The sequence below is a fragment of the Pungitius pungitius genome, chromosome 21 (assembly GCF_949316345.1).
Source record: "Pungitius pungitius chromosome 21, fPunPun2.1, whole genome shotgun sequence".
In the NCBI taxonomy this organism is placed as follows: domain Eukaryota; kingdom Metazoa; phylum Chordata; class Actinopteri; order Perciformes; family Gasterosteidae; genus Pungitius; species Pungitius pungitius.
In genome coordinates, this window is record NC_084920.1 from 3,276,087 (window position 1) to 3,294,057 (window position 17,971).

The window sequence follows — 17,971 nt, forward strand, 5'->3', positions numbered from 1 at the left end:
AACTTGACACCTTTATATTAAACATCACGGCAGTAGCTCATCCCGTCTGCTCAATTCAAATGAATTACCAGTTACTCATGTTCACTTCTTCCCGAAAACGCAACAAAAATAAATTATATTTACTGTACAAATAATATCTATAGTTTCTCACTGATGGGCCGTAAATTACTCCGAGACAGAAGTGGCGCTGTTGGCGAAACTGCGGCTGTCTGCTGGTTGCACAGACGGCTAGCTCGTTAGCACAGACAGCTAGCCTGTTAGCAACCACAACAACAGAACAACCCGGACCGCTAGCGCTACAATTGAACCCAACTCAAAGGTAAGCCGTCGACAGCTATTACAGAAAACCGTAATATATGTGCTCATGATTTAAAATCACTCAATGTAGGCTGCCATGTCGTATTTCATTGTTACAATTTTGGTGACGATTCCCTCCGACCTTTTTTTGTTTGGCTTATGTTAGCTGCTAACGTTTGCCAACTTAGCTCAATCAGTTAGCTGGCGTACTACGTCAGATTCGGTTATTTGGAGTATTCTAATATTACTTAAAAATTCACAATTTGTTCGTCAATGTGTCGGATTTGTTTTTCTGTATGAGCACATTGTTTGTGTGCACTGTGACAAACGAGCCAATTCAAAGTAAGACACCATTGTGGACTACTTAGCTAACGCTAAGTATTGCTAGCAAGTTGACGTCAACTTCGTTATCTGCTATTGCCATCGCCTTCCGTCACACTAACTGACAAGTGTGGGTTTCAGTTCCCAATATCGTAGTGCGTTTACTGAGTAGAAAGAATTGTACATTTACGTTTAAATGATTATTGCGCCGATGACGTGTAATGCATTTATATATATATATATATATATATGTATAAAAAATGTGCCGCTGATTTTAATCATTTAACGTTAATCTACAATTCTCCTGTTACCTGTTTTGCCCAAAACTATTGAGCTTGTCCGCTTTTATTTGCAATTCTTTGGAACTCAAGTTAGTGGTGATCAGTGTTGTCTAGTAAACTTTGGTTCATGTACATTAAACGTTACAAGTTCTGATCAAACCCCATCAACAGGAAGATCACCTTTAATGAAGGTTGATCCTGTATATTTGCATTGGGAACATCGATGTCTTTATGAAAAAATATGTGTGGGTTGTTTTAACCAAGACTATTTCTCATTTAACTTATTAGATTGTATTTTGGCCAGAGTTTACAGAGTGATAACGTCATATTTTAATGTTTTAAGAAGCGTATTGAAACAAAGGCTTGGCTTTCTTTTAGTACCTGCAATCTCTACATATCTTTTTCTCTACATTATCGCCTGATATTGAAGTCAAAGTGCTGCCATGCAGCTGATTTAAAATGGCCTTAAATTTTCATTAAAAAAATTCCAAAATCTTAGTGAATTATTAACAATGACTAAGAGTAAAAACATTTCTTATAGAAGCTAAATCATTGAGAAAAACATTGCAGGTCTTTGAGGGTTTGTGTCGAGGTATATAAGAGACACAAAATACTTTAGAGTGAAGCCTGTCCAGGGGAAAGAAAAACAGATAATGTGAACTCTAATTGCTACTTGGATACTTAAAAGGAATCTGAAAGCTTCGCTCAAGTTGTAATATTTAATTACTGGCTCCCACAATGACATGGTCAAAAGGTTCCTGGTAACTACCAGGAAGAAACTATATCTAGATTGGCTTGAGTTGTGATCCGCTTGCACGTTTCTTAAATTACAAATAGAGCCGTGAACGAATGCATTGTTCCATAAAGGCAAAAGGATAAAGGCTAAATGAGAGAAGTTCCAGTAGTTCCCAGATGCCCCCAAACCTGCTTCTCACAGCAACAATAACTGCATTGTTTTGCAGCCTGCAGGAGAATCTGCCTTTAGAGGTCAACAGGTCAAGTGTAACTCTCGGTAGGTTGTGAACCAGCTGACTTCAGACATTAGATATGCATTGAGGTCCCTTCTCCCTTTAACCTCCCGTGCGTGGCCAAGTGAGGAGAGTTTTGGCGAGTGCAGGGAGGAGGGGAAGCCTGGGCGCTAATGCGTTTCTGCCCACTTCGAATCCCCTTCAATGTAATTGTAGGTCTGCACAAAGCCAAGGATAAGAGCGAGGCAAGGTGATCGCTGTGGCAAAATCAATAGTTCATACCTCTCTGAGATTGCGTTTTGGGAAAAGGAGGTGCACCGCGACCAAGGACAGAATATGAAATCTCTCCCACGGGGGCCCGACACGCGCTGTGCAATCGATCCCTGGTCCCTGTACCAATTATAGCTTTGAGGGTTTGTCTGTGGCTTTCTGCAGTCCTCAAAGACCAAGGCTTTGGAAATAGACATTGTGTTCACTGACACTTTGACAAGGTTTGCACTTTTTTCACATCCCCTTGGAAATTGGCGCCTGGAATGCCTCCATACCTCTAGTTTTTAATTTTGGGCAGAGATAGATTTCTCTCCTTTTTTTTTAGTTGGATGAGTGAAATGTCAAGAAAAAAAAGCCACTGTTCATAGCTGGCACCTTGTGTATCTAATTAGATATCTAAAGGTGTAATTGATACATTTTAAATAAATTAACTTTTTATACAATGATCGAATAGTTCCTAGATTCTTCAGAAAAAGTTGAATAATTCTAATGATTTTGCATCACTTAGCATAAAACATTGCATAATGAAGGTAGTTTGGTAATAGTTGTACATGTTGTACAGTGAAAGCAGGTCGGGTTTGTCTCCTAGTTCTTGTCTTGTTTGTCTCCTTGTCTCCGAGTGCTAGAATCCCACAATGAAAAGGATCTATTGACAGTTAATTGAAATCTAGGGCTGCAACTAACAATTATTTTGATAATCGATTTAGTGTTTGTTGACTGTAAACCTGTTGAATTTAGATGCTGGAATAAAGGGTGCAGGTACAGAGGAAAGGAATGAACAGACTGAGAGTCGATGTTGTTAAATTGTAGAGCTGCAACTAACGATTATTTTAATAATCGATTCATCTGTCGATTATTTGTTCGATTAATCGATGAATCGGATAAAAAAATAAAAAATGTAAAAACATTAATTTCCAACCCTTTATTGAAAAATAGAACTGACTGTGCACTTCTTAAATATCTTTTGCACTAACAGATTGCTCCTTGAACATCCCTAAGTAAACAAATAAAATGGACTAACACAAAAAACATACACACATCGCATGATGTATACTTTACAGCCGCCAAATTAAATATATTAGGCACAAAATCATTAATCATCCCCGTGGTGCTCCCGTGCCAGGCCATGTCGCTTTTGCATATCTTACAATCAGACATGTCAACCCTCCCGAATTTCAAAGCCCCTCCCGAAAATATCCCGGACCGACCTTTCTCCTGATTTCCACCCGGACATCAATATTGCTGCACCACCCGTCACTGGGCGCGCTGTTTCAGACCGAACAATAATAAAGGTTACACCTTGAAGTCGAGCGCGGCGATTAGAACGTAAAACTACTGGCGCTGCAAAGAAAACCGCAGCACCCCCCCCCCCCGTTGCCCGCTAGGACCCGCACCCCCCATTTCAGTGTGAAATATTTAGGTCGCATTGGCTTCTCTTCCTCCGCATGTTTCAGAACAGTAGTACGGGTCTCTACGATGTTCTGCTGCGCGAGCGCTCAACTTTTTTTTCTCAGCTCTGCGCGGCGCGCGCAACTTTCTTTTAAAACTCAAACATAATAGTCGCGCGACACAACGAATCGATAATGAAATTCGTTGCCAACGCTTTTAATAATTGATTCTAATCGATTCTAATCGATTTCATCGATTCGTTGTTGCAGCCCTATTAAATTGTAGTTGATGAATTTACGTGCACGGGTGCGTGGCTGTCAGAGAAATCCGGGAGAGATCGGAGCTAATGGGACCACAAAGCGCCAAGTGATGGCTGACCTTGCCTTCAGTTTAAGAAGAGAAATAGATGCTTTCATTGAATCACAGGCAATTCCATTGAGAAGAACTTTATTATATTATAAAGCAGTCGTTGGTCACATAAATGAAATGAAGAGGCACAGAACAATTATGAGTGAAACGGGAAATGACCGAGGGTTTTTCTGTGTTTTGAAATGTGTTTTTTTAAACACTTTTATCGTTTAGTTTTGTTTCACCTTCCACAACGTGGGGGTGTAGGGCCGCTGTGCATTTACTCTCCTGGATCAGACCGGGTGACAGTGCTTTGTGGGCCGTTAAACATCAGGGTTTTTGAATCGCTCTTAGTCTGGACTCTACCGTGACACCTTTTGTCCTTGGGCCGCCCGACAAGGGGCTCGAGCCACAACGACAACACAGATCACAGGATCACTGAGCCACTCAAACTCCTTCACCACGTTAAGGTGGCGATTCATAGAGGAGGTTTTTTTTTTTTATGTGGGAAACCCAAGAAGGGAAAAACCCACAGGGTGTATGTAATGATTGTGTACACTCACCGGCCACTTTATTAGGTACCCCATGCAAGTAACGGGTTGGACCCCCTTTTGCCTTCAGAACTGCCTCAATTCTTCGTGGCATAGATTCAACAAGGTGCTGGAAGCATTCCTCAGGGAGTTTGGTCCATATTGACATGATGGCATCACACAGTTGCCGCAGATTTGTCGGCTGCACATCCATGATGCGAATCTCCCGTTCCACCACATCCCAAAGATGCTCTATTGGATTGAGATCTGGTGATTGTCGAGGCCATTTGAGTACAGCGAACTCATTGTCATGTTCAAGAAACCAGTCTGAGATGATTCCAGCTTTATGACATGGCGCATTATCCTGCTGAAAGTAGCCATCAGAAGTTGGGTACATTGTGGTCATAAAGGGATGGACATGGTCAGCAACAATACTCAGGTAGGCTGTGGCGTTGCAACGATGCTCAATTGGTACCAAGGGGCCCAAAGAGTGCCAAGAAAATATTCCCCACACCATGACACCACCACCACCAGCCTGAACCGTTGATACAAGGCAGGATGGATCCATGCTTTCATGTTGTAGACGCCAAATTCTGACCCTACCATCCGAATGTCGCAGCAGAAATCGAGACTCATCAGACCAGGCAACGTTTTTCCAATCTTCTATTGTCCAATTTCGATGAGCTTGTGCAAATTGTAGCCTCAGTTTCCTGTTCTTAGCTGAAAGGAGTGGCACCCGGTGTGGTCTTCTGCTGCTGTAGCCCATCTGCCTCAAAGTTCGACGTACTGTGCGTTCAGAGATGCTCTTATGCCCACCTTGGTTGTAACGGGTGGTTATTTGAGTCACTGTTGCCCTTCTATCAGCTCGAACCAGTCTGGCCATTCTCCTCTGACCTCTGGCATCAACAAGGCATTTCCGCCCACAGAATTGCCGCTCACTGGATGTTTTTTCTTTTTCGGACCATTCTCTGTAAACCCTAGAGATGGTTGTGCGTGAAAATCCCAGTAGATTAGCAGTTTCTGAAATACTCAGACCAGCCCTTCTGGCACCAACAATCATGCCACGTTCAAAGTCACTCAAATCACCTTTCTTCCCCATACTGATGCTCGGTTTGAACTGCAGGAGATTGTCTTGACAATGTCTACATGCCTAAATGCACCGAGTTGCCGCCATGTGATTGGCTGCTTAGAAATTAAGTGTTAACGAGCAGTTGGACAGGTGTACCTAATAAAGTGGCCGGTGAGTGTATATATATGTGTGTATATATACACATACATTTATATACATATATTGATATATGCATACATACATACACACATGTATATATAGAGATTAACATGTATATATATATATATACACACACATATATACATATATACACATATGAATATATATATACATATGTTTTTACATGGAGTTTTTTTATTAATGTGGGAAACCCAAGAAGTGAAAAACCCACAAGGTTCATGTGTATATGTGTAATATATATATATATATATATACACACCTATATATACATATACAAACACACGCACATATATAAATATACATACATATACATATTTACATATATATGTACACACACACACATATATAGATAAACATGTATAAATACATATATACACACACATATATAGAGATTAACATGTATATATATATGAATACACACACATATATACATATATATACACATATGAATATATATACATATGTTTTTTACATGGAGTTTTTTTGTTATTGTGTGAAACCCAAGAAGGGAAAAACCCACAAGGTTTATGTGTGTATATATATATATATATATATATCTATGTGTGTGTGTGTGTGTATATATATATATATATATATACACATACATACACATCTATATATACATATACAAACACACACACATATATATAGATATATATATATATATATCTATATATATGTACACACACATATATATATAAACATGTGTATATATATATTTGTGTATATATACACATACATACATATACACCTACATATACATACACACATATATATAAGTATACATACATATACACATTTACATACATATATATGTACATACACACACATATATACATAGATAAACATGTATAAATACATATACACACATATAGATTTTATTTATTAATTAATTTTATTTTGTATAGCCCAAAATCGCAAATTACAAATTTGCCTCAGAGGGCTTTACAGTCTGCACACATGTAATATCCTCTGTCCCGAAACCCTCACATCGGCACAGGAAAAGCCCCCCAAAATATAAAAAAAACCTTCAATGGGGAAAAAAGGGGGAAACCTTAGGGAGAACGTCAGAGGAGGGATCCCTCTCCCGGGATGGACAGACTGCAATGGATGTCATGTGTATAGAATCAACAATGTAAAAAAAAAACATATGAATATATATACATATGTTTTATGCCCTGTGGCTATTTCTCTTTCGGTTTCCCACATGAAAAAACCTCCATGTACAAAACATATGTATATATATATGTGTTCTTGAATCGCTCTTAGTCTGGACTCTACCTTGAGACCTTTTGTCCTTTGGCCGCCCGACAAGGGGCTCAAGCCACAAAGACAACACAGATCACAGGATCACTGAGCCACTCAAACTCCTTCACCACGTTAAGGTGGCGATTCATAGAGGAGTTTTTTTTTTTTTTATGTGGGAAACCCAAGAAGGGAAAAACCCACAGGGTGTATGTAATGATTGTGTATATATATGTGTGTATATATACACATACAATTATATACATATATTGATATATGCATACATACATTCACACATGTATATATAGAGATTAACATGTATATATATATATACACACACATATATACATATATACACATATGAATATATATATACATATGTTTTTACATGGAGTTTTTTTATTAATGTGGGAAACCCAAGAAGTGAAAAACCCACAAGGTTCATGTGTATATGTGTAATATATATATATATATATATACACACCTATATATACATATACAAACACACACACATATATAAATATACATATACATATTTACATATATATGTACACACACACACATATATAGATAAACATGTATAAATACATATATACACACACACATATATAGAGATTAACATGTATATATATATGAATACACACACATATATACATATATATACACATATGAATATATATACATATGTTTTTTACATGGAGTTTTTTTGTTATTGTGTGAAACCCAAGAAGGGAAAAACCCACAAGGTTTATGTGTGTATATATATATATATATCTATGTGTGTGTGTGTGTGTGTGTGTGTGTGTATATATATATATATACACATACATACACATCTATATATACATATACAAACACACACACATATATATAGATATATATATATATATATATATATCTATATATATGTACACACACATATATATATAAACATGTGTATATATATATTTGTGTATATATACACATACATACATATACACCTACATATACATACACACATATATATAAGTATACATACATATACACATTTACATACATATATATGTACATACACACACATATATACATAGATAAACATGTATAAATACATATACACACATATAGATTTTATTTATTAATTAATTTTATTTTGTATAGCCCAAAATCGCAAATTACAAATTTGCCTCAGAGGGCTTTACAGTCTGCACACATGTAATATCCTCTGTCCCGAAACCCTCACATCGGCACAGGAAAAGCCCCCCAAAATATAAAAAAAACCTTCAATGGGGAAAAAAGGGGGAAACCTTAGGGAGAACGTCAGAGGAGGGATCCCTCTCCCGGGATGGACAGACTGCAATGGATGTCATGTGTATAGAATCAACAATGTAAAAAAAAAACATATGAATATATATACATATGTTTTATGCCCTGTGGCTATTTCTCTTTCGGTTTCCCACATGAAAAAACCTCCATGTACAAAACATATGTATATATATATGTGTTCTTGAATCGCTCTTAGTCTGGACTCTACCTTGAGACCTTTTGTCCTTTGGCCGCCCGACAAGGGGCTCAAGCCACAAAGACAACACAGATCACAGGATCACTGAGCCACTCAAACTCCTTCACCACGTTAAGGTGGCGATTCATAGAGGAGTTTTTTTTTTTTTTATGTGGGAAACCCAAGAAGGGAAAAACCCACAGGGTGTATGTAATGATTGTGTATATATATGTGTGTATATATACACATACAATTATATACATATATTGATATATGCATACATACATACACACATGTATATATAGAGATTAACATGTATATATATATATACACACACATATATACATATATACACATATGAATATATATATACATATGTTTTTACATGGAGTTTTTTTATTAATGTGGGAAACCCAAGAAGTGAAAAACCCACAAGGTTCATGTGTATATGTGTAATATATATATATATATATATACACACCTATATATACATATACAAACACACACACATATATAAATATACATACATATACATATTTACATATATATGTACACACACACACATATATAGATAAACATGTATAAATACATATATACACACACACATATATAGAGATTAACATGTATATATATATGAATACACACACATATATACATATATATACACATATGAATATATATACATATGTTTTTTACATGGAGTTTTTTTGTTATTGTGGGAAACCCAAGAAGGGAAAAACCCACAAGGTTTATGTGTGTATATATATATATCTATGTGTGTGTGTGTGTGTGTATATATATATACATATATATATATATATATACACATACATACACATCTATATATACATATACAAACACACACATATATATATATGTATGTACACACACATATATATATATAGATATAAACATGTGTATATATATATTTGTGTATATATACACATACATACATATATATATATATGTGTGTGTGTTCTTGAATCGCTCTTAGTCTGGACTCTACCTTGAGACCTTTTGTCCTTTGGCCGCCCGACAAGGGGCTCAAGCCACAAAGACAACACAGATCACAGGATCATTGAGCCACTCAAACTCCTCCACCACGTTAAGGTGGCGATTCACAGAAGAGTTTTTTAAAAATGTGGAACACCCAAGAAGGTATATACACATATATGCATACATTAGGGGTGTGCACTTCATTGTTGGCTCGAGAAAGTGCAATACTTACATTGTTTCCAGTCGGAGGATGTCTGAGGAGTGAAGCTCCAGCTCTCGGGTTTTTCCCACGGGACATTGAATATTCCTTGTGTAGTTTTTAAAAAGGCTAAATGCCTTACAAAAGTCTGGAGTTTGTCGGTCAACCACTCTATGAAGATGAAATCGTGATGAATCTTTTAAAAGTCTACTTAAGTCAGTAAACGGTGCAGATAACTCCTCTCAAGGAAATATTCAAGTGATCAGTTCGAAAGTTAGAAGGGTAATGAACTGAATGATGATGATGTCACAAATTCACTCTGATGTGCGATGCATTCCGTTGCCATGGAAACAATCGCCACAGTAACTAACAATAACAACTCCATATGCATTCCATAGCATTCTGGAATAGTAGCATGAATCAAAACCCATTTTGTATATATATATGTATATTTTTGTGTGTGTGTGTGTGTACTTACACACATATATATATACATATATACATGTATACACACGTAACACACATATATATATATATATCTATGAAGATGGAATATATATATTTATATATATATATATATAGTATATATATCTATGAAGGTGGAATATATATATATATACACTCACCGGCCACTTTATTAGGTACCCCATGCTAGTAACGGGTTGGACCCCCTTTGCCTTCAGAACTGCCTCAATTCTTCGTGGCATAGATTCAACAAGGTGCTGGAAGCATTCCTCAGGGAGTTTGGTCCATATTGACATGATGGCATCACACAGTTGCCGCAGATTTGTCGGCTGCACATCCATGATGCGAATCTCCCGTTCCACCACATCCCAAAGATGCTCTATTGGATTGAGATCTGGTGATTGTGGAGGCCATTTGAGTACAGCGAACTCATTGTCATGTTCAAGAAACCAGTCTGAGATGATTCCAGCTTTATGACATGGCGCATTATCCTGCTGAAAGTAGCCATCAGAAGTTGGGTACATTGTGGTCATAAAGGGATGGACATGGTCAGCAACAATACTCAGGTAGGCTGTGGCGTTGCAACGATGCTCAATTGGTACCAAGGGGCCCAAAGAGTGCCAAGAAAATATTCCCCACACCATGACACCACCAGCCTGAACCGTTGACACAAGGCAGGATGGATCCATGCTTTCATGTTGTAGACGCCAAATTCTGACCCTACCATCCGAATGTCGCAGCAGAAATCGAGACTCATCAGACCAGGCAACGTTTTTCCAATCTTCTATTGTCCAATTTCGATGAGCTTGTGCAAATTGTAGCCTCAGTTTCCTGTTCTTAGCTGAAAGGAGTGGCACCCGGTGTGGTCTTCTGCTGCTGTAGCCCATCTGCCTCAAAGTTCGACGTACTGTGCGTTCAGAGATGCTCTTATGCCCACCTTGGTTGTAACGGGTGGTTATTTGAGTCACTGTTGCCCTTCTATCAGCTCGAACCAGTCTGGCCATTCTCCTCTGACCTCTGGCATCAACAAGGCATTTCCGCCCACAGAACTGCCGCTCACTGGATGTTTTTTCTTTTTCGGACCATTCTCTGTAAACCCTAGAGATGGTTGTGCGTGAAAATCCCAGTAGATTAGCAGTTTCTGAAATACTCAGACCAGCCCTTCTGGCACCAACAATCATGCCACGTTCAAAGTCACTCAAATCACCTTTCTTCCCCATACTGATGCTCGGTTTGAACTGCAGGAGATTGTCTTGACAATGTCTACATGCCTAAATGCACTGAGTTGCCGCCATGTGATTGGCTGCTTAGAAATTAAGTGTTAACGAGCAGTTGGACAGGTGTACCTAATAAAGTGGCCGGTGAGTGTATATTAGGGCTGTCAAAAATAGCGCGTTAACGACGTTAATTAGGTGTTAATTACGTCAATTCATTAATTACGTCAACACATTTCACGCATGCGCAGTTTGACAAATTATTCAGGTCAGGAAAATACCTCTTCTTCTAGTGAATGCACTTCATCGTATACAACACATTACTGCCACCTGCGCCAGTCCACGCTGAATGTTGTGGACCGGGGGGGCGGGGTGCTAGCGGTTTGCTTTCATCCTGTCCTGTTATTTATCTTTGACAGCCCTAATATATATATAAAATATTTATTTTAAAAATACACATAAAAAAACTGTATATATATCATATATACATATGTTTTGTACATGTCGTTTTTTTATTAATGTGGGAAACCCAAGAAAGGAAAAACCCACAGGGTTCATGTGTATATATATATATATAACACTTTCTTTCTCTTTAACTGCTTTCTTTGTCTTCGTCTCAGGCCGTCCTCGTTGCTATATAGAAGGTTGGTTGGTTCTTGATTCAGTGGATCTTTTAATAGAACTGGGAAGAGCCAACCTTCTGACATGGATCGTTTTGGGCTAACTAGATTTAGTGGCAATGTGGAAACGTTGTGATGTACTTCACTAGTTACACTCATATTTGATTGTACTACACTGCATAAGTCTGAGGCATGTTTATTATACGTGCTGTAGTTGACTTTACAGTAACCAGTACATGATCGTAAAGGTTTGTGTTTTCTCTATAAAAGGTTACCCACTGCATTGTGGGATTGTTAGCAGCAGTAGTGAGCAGCTTCCGTGTCAATGTCTCACCTTCTTTCAGCGCAATCATGGGGAGCAGAAAAATCTGCACCCAACTACTTGGTTTGAAGACATTAAAGGCAGATTAACAGGTTAAAGTAAATAAAACTGTATCACGTTCGAGTGAAAGATGAAAAAGGCTCATGGATCCCTGAGTCCACTGCTTGGTATTGTGTCCAAACCCCCCACAAAAGGTGTAGAAACAATAGGCAACACAGTACCTCTACACCTTTACATATTTGCACATTATTAAACATTAACGCTGACTTTATTTAGTTTAAGGCAATCCACTAAGTTTTCCCTCTTAAATCTCCTCTGATGAATTATTGAGAATTGCCTTCTTGTTTAAATCAGGCCAAAAGAGTTGTGTTCATTCTGCTAGCAAACTAGTTGAACCATCTTCATGGTGGGACGTCATAATGTGTGCAATCATTTGAATTTCATACCATACTAAATTAATGTTTTTTGGCACACAACTTGGCACATTTCGCAGCATAAAGAGGTCACACAGTACCAGACGTCCGGCCAGATTAACAAACACACGCACACACACGCACACACACACAAGCTGCAGTCTCTGGCCGTGGCCGTGTGACTTGAAGGTCATTTAGGAACCTAAGATTTGTCCAATGGCTCCACCACGGTCCTGGGAGGCAGTTCCTTTATTTACAGTTCATTTTTGCGACTTAATTGCAATCGCAGTGGCTATCGATAGCAGGACAGGCGCGGGCCATCGACCTCTCCCTGTCCCCCAGCGGCTCAGGGACAATTCATCAGGCCACAAACCTCAACAGCAGCCGGGATGAAATGATACTGAATCTTAACTGGATTGTTATAAGAGACTGTGCCCGTGTGTTGCATCTCTCGGAGCTTTTGTAAAGAAATGTGTGTGATTCCCGGCCTCTTTTTCTGTTGTAATTTTCAAGGAGACGGGATTTGAATTCTAGTCTGGCCTGCTAACGCCTGCTTCTGGGGGGGGCAACCTGCTTCCATCTGGCGCCGTGCCGATGCAGATGGACGTCAGGGCCGAAGGTTGACAGGTGGAAGTGACGGATTCCTTCTCCTCACCACAGCCCCCCACCCCAACTCCCGCAACACCTTCCGTCACGCTGGCAATGTCAAGAGTCCCGAGTCCCCCTCCCCCTGCGGAAATGTCCGGCGGGCCCGTGGCCGAGAGCTGGTGTTACACGCAGGTAAAATGGTCACGTGCACGGTTTCCTGTCATCGGGTCAAGCGTCGTCCGCCTCACTGAGTTTTTTGTCCCTTTGCCAGATCAAAGTGGTGAAGTTCTCTTACATGTGGACCATCAACAATTTCAGCTTCTGCCGTGAGGAGATGGGCGAGGTCATCAAAAGCTCCACCTTCTCTTCGGGGGCCAATGACAAGCTGAAATGGTGTGTTGGTTTATGTTAGTACCAGGGGTTTAAAAATTCATAGTTCAGTACGTTCTTTGTCTTTTTGCGATGCGATTTCAGTGAATTTTCAGGGAGACGAGACAAATTGTCTTTCAAAATAATTCTACAGTTGCTTATTGGTCAGTTCATACTTTAACATTAAAGGCACTCAAATCCATCATGCATTCATCAGCATAATGTCCATAATAAATAAATACATGTTAGGAATGTCCGTAACTGTAAAGCATTTTGTACTGATCCATTAGAATTACGCTACAGCGACCCTACTGCTGAAATCGAGTGGTGCGCCTCCGAAAAAAGGGTCCAGGTAAAACTCTTGCTCTGAAACTTGTGTGTGCGAGTAGAAGACACAAACAGCTGTTTGGATCACAGCGCATACCGGACAAATGGCACACATACACACACACACCAAACTGAATGTCCTTTACCGAGCGGCTCAATACCAACACACACCTGGTTAATACGTCATTGCTTCCATCCCCTTTACTAGAGATCTTAACTGTTGCACCCTCAACCACCATCAGGTGTCTACGAGTGAATCCCAAAGGCCTGGATGAGGAGAGCAAAGACTATCTGTCCCTCTACCTGCTGCTGGTCAGCTGTCCGAAGGCCGAGGTGCGCGCCAAGTTCAAATTCTCCATCCTCAACGCCAAGGGAGAGGAGACCAAGGCCATGGGTGAGTCTACGCGAAGCGCACACCTTCTTGTTTTAGCTAAAACCGAGACCATCAAGTTCTAGATAAGGATCCTGTGCACTCGTTTTTAACCGCACCTTCACGTGGACCTTGTTTGTGACCCTCTGCAGAAAGCCAGAGAGCCTATCGCTTTGTTCAAGGGAAAGACTGGGGTTTCAAAAAGTTCATCCGGAGGGACTTCCTCCTCGATGAGGCCAACGGCCTTCTACCCGACGACAAGCTCACGCTCTTCTGCGAGGTACGCCGCCTCGCCCCCTGTGCTCGCCTGCCCTCGCCTCTGTACCATTCCGGTTTCGGTCATTGCACTTCCATCCGACTCCTCTCCCTCAGGTGAGCGTGGTGCAGGACTCGGTCAACATATCCGGGCAGAACACCATGAACATGGTGAAGGTACCCGACTGCCGGCTGGCGGATGAGCTGGGGGGCCTGTGGGAGAACTCGCGCTTCACGGACTGCTCGCTGTGCGTGGCCGGACAGGAGTTCCAGGCCCACAAGGCCATCCTGGCAGGTAGAGGCAGGGACGGGACGCGCCCCGCATCCCTTCACTCGTTCACCCACATACGAATACAAACTGTGTGTCTTTGCTCCGTCCCTCCGTAGCTGCTCACACATTAACGCCTCTGCTCTCCGTGTTACTGCTTCCAGCGCGCTCCCCCGTGTTCAGCGCCATGTTTGAGCACGAGATGGAAGAGAGTAAAAAGGTGAGCCCTCCTGATCTTTTGGAATTCCTAGAAATGGGTTTGCTGTGTTCCTCGATGTTTCCTGCTGCGTTGAGGCGTTCAGGCGAGTGAAGGATTGTGTGCCGTCAGACGGCCGCAGCGCGCAGCAGTTTGGTGAAACTGAATGATGGGGCGCCTGGAATGAAATGTTCCTGCCGTGCTTTAAGGTCACGATTCATTCTTCACTGACAAAGCTGCAGAAGCAGAGAATTGCTTTTTTTATTTTCATTTCAACACATTTCATTTCTTTGAGTTATATGAAGAATTGATTTGCAGGAGAAGCTGCACAGATGTTTTCTTTCTTCCTCTTTTAAAAAAAAACCAAGTCTGTTTTAGATTGTACTTTGTTTTTTCCGCTTGTGGAGAATTTGAGAGGATTTGTCACCACATTTAATACGTTGCAACGTCTCTTCCTTAAATTCCCCAAATATAATACTTTATTGTGTGCAACCTGTATAATATCAGCATTACAAACAGGGAAATTTCACGATCTGACTTCCTTACTCACTGCCTCCTCCTGGCAGAACCGAGTGGAGATCAACGACGTGGAGCCGGAGGTGTTCAAAGAGATGATGTGCTTCATTTACACGGACAAGGCTCCCAACCTGGACAAGATGGCTGACGACCTGCTGGCTGCAGCTGACAAAGTATTGTGACCATGCAGCTACTGAGTGGCTTTTTCTGTCGCCTGTTTGGCATTGTGTGTTATGACACTTCTGATGACACCTCCGTATATTACTGAATGTGTGTTGAGAGTTTCATATTATTTGGTTTGTAGCACCGTGTACCCGCCAGACGCATTGGCCCAGTAAGCCGCCGTGAATTTTAGGAAACAGTTTAATGATTCCCCACCGATCTCCAGCCTGTAAAACACCAAATGAGAGACTGACACAGCAGACATGATATCGGCTGAGCAGGTAGCACACGGATGCTGGTGAAGACAGATGCGCTGATCTCGTGTCCCCTCTGCCTCTCCCTCAGTATGCTCTGGAGAGACTGAAGGTCATGTGCGAGGACGCGCTGTGTACAAGTCTGTCCGTGGAAAACGCCGCCGAGATCCTCATCCTGGCGGACCTGCACAGCGCCGACCAGCTGAAGACGCAGGCCGTCGACTTCATCAACTAGTGAGTTCACGAGGGGAACATTTGGTCCCCGCTGTGTCCGTCTGTTGCGTCTCTCCTTCATCTTGGATTTTCTCGCCTCTTCCCTTAGCGTCACATTTAATGATTTAGCTTTCAAAGGGGGCAGGGCAACCTGAAGCCACTAAACCGTCACCTTCTCCGTGATATTAAACTCTGAACATGAGAAATGAATTCCATAATTTGTTTGTTTCCACCCCCCCCCCCCCCACCCCCCCGTCCAGCCATGCTGCCGAGGTGATGGAGACGGCCGGCTGGAAGTCCATGGTGGCGTCCCATCCTCACCTGGTGGCCGAGGCCTACCGCTCCCTGGCTTCAGCCCAGTGCCCGTTCCTTGGACCCCCCCGCAAGCGCCTCAAACAATCCTAACAGGACGACGTCGACGCTGACGCATGCGCACACATGCGCATGTACATACAGAGACACACCGACCCCCTCCCCTCACACAGGGACATCCCTTCCCCTCGCTGTTGCCCACGACGATACCTGCAGCCTCCCCCGAATCTGCCCCATCCGAACCTGCTGTGTTTAGTCTTTTCAGAAGATGGAGGAAAGAAGGAAGGAGGTGCAAGAGAGAGCGGCGCGGTTAACAGAAAAAAGAACAAAACCCCTCCCCCCTGACTCCTTGGCGCAGCCTTAGTGAGTGTGTGTGTGTGAAGGTTTAATCCCTCGATAGCTCCTACTTTGGAGGCAAATAGAGATGACGGACTGTTCCAAAAAGTCTGGAACCGTCTGGAAATTCAGAGATTTCAAGGACAGGGGTGGAAAAATTAAGTCTTCATGCTTTGTTCTTGGTGTTTGGAGTAGAGCAGCGGGAAAAGTCCCCAAATGAATGGACACATGTGAGCGGCGAAAGTGGACCCGGTAGTCAGAAACGACTAAGAAGAACACCCCCCCCCCCCCCCAAAAAAAGGGCTAGTCCAAAAAGCAGGTGTGGAACGAACTCTTTGTTAATCCTCCCAAAGCGAGTTGGGGAAACATTGCACTAAAGTCACAGGTCTCCCTCCCTCGACTCTTACCAGCAGTAAAGACACTGCAGGCGAGCTTCATGGACTAAAGACCCGGCCGGACCCCCCAGGACAAGCACCCTTTAAGGACAGAGACCACACATGCTCTCCCATGTTGATGTCTGCTCCATCTACATCCGTTAAATTATTTTAACAATCGGGGGGGGGGGGGGGGCGCTTAGGCTGGAAAACCAACTGGAAAAAGGTGTGTGTGTGGGGGGGGGGGCTGTTTTTGTAGCCCTTGAGAGAAAATACTACAGTCCGAGGTGTCTATAGACAAAGATGTCAAGGAGACGGCAAATGGTGGAGAGAATAATGTCGAGATGGTTCCAGAATGACATCAGGAGCACGTTAATGAGGTTTTGTTTCTTATTTGTTGTTCTCCTCACAACTGTCATTTCTATTTTTTTCGTAGGAATTTGTACAGGCCGTATTTTTGAAGCTGTGGAAACAAAAAGCATTTTCAACCATTAAATCGGGGGAGAGGGGGGGCAGTGGGAGGTCTTCTTTGCGGGCATGAAGACTGAGGGGCAATTAAATTGAAATGAACACGTTTTAATGTTCAGAATAGACGGAATGTGAAAGAAATGCACACTGAGGCAAACCACATGTCAAACATTTCAGCCCGGTGGAAATGATGGATCGAAGGAACCGCCGTTTCTTTCCTGTAGATAAAGCAGTTATCTGAAGTGACACTTAGTTGTTGCCATTTTTTTGTTCCCAAAAGATTAAAACCACAACTATTTTGTATTGAATGCAATGCAAACTCTGTCTGGTATTTTTGTGTGACTCCCGTGAAAAGCTCA

The 17,971-nt window shown here is 41.5% G+C and overlaps 1 protein-coding gene across 2 annotated transcripts; it reads left to right on the forward strand.

Annotated features, from left to right (window-relative positions):
• Positions 1-188: 188 nt before the first annotated feature.
• On the forward strand, positions 189-17,854 carry LOC119212650 (speckle-type POZ protein). 2 transcript variants are annotated; one of them, XM_037463336.2, is made up of 10 exons: positions 189-319; positions 13,118-13,384; positions 13,464-13,585; positions 14,131-14,282; positions 14,411-14,538; positions 14,631-14,808; positions 14,901-15,001; positions 15,544-15,666; positions 16,001-16,143; positions 16,383-17,854. In XM_037463336.2, the coding sequence occupies exons 2-10, from the start codon at positions 13,307-13,309 to the stop codon at positions 16,525-16,527; spliced, it is 1,170 nt and encodes a 389-aa protein (XP_037319233.1). In that variant the 5' UTR covers positions 189-319; positions 13,118-13,306; the 3' UTR covers positions 16,528-17,854. The 2 variants fall into 2 exon arrangements, with proteins under 2 accessions (XP_037319233.1, XP_037319234.1); XM_037463337.2 differs by having other exon boundaries at positions 14,946-15,001.
• Positions 17,855-17,971: the final 117 nt, after the last annotated feature.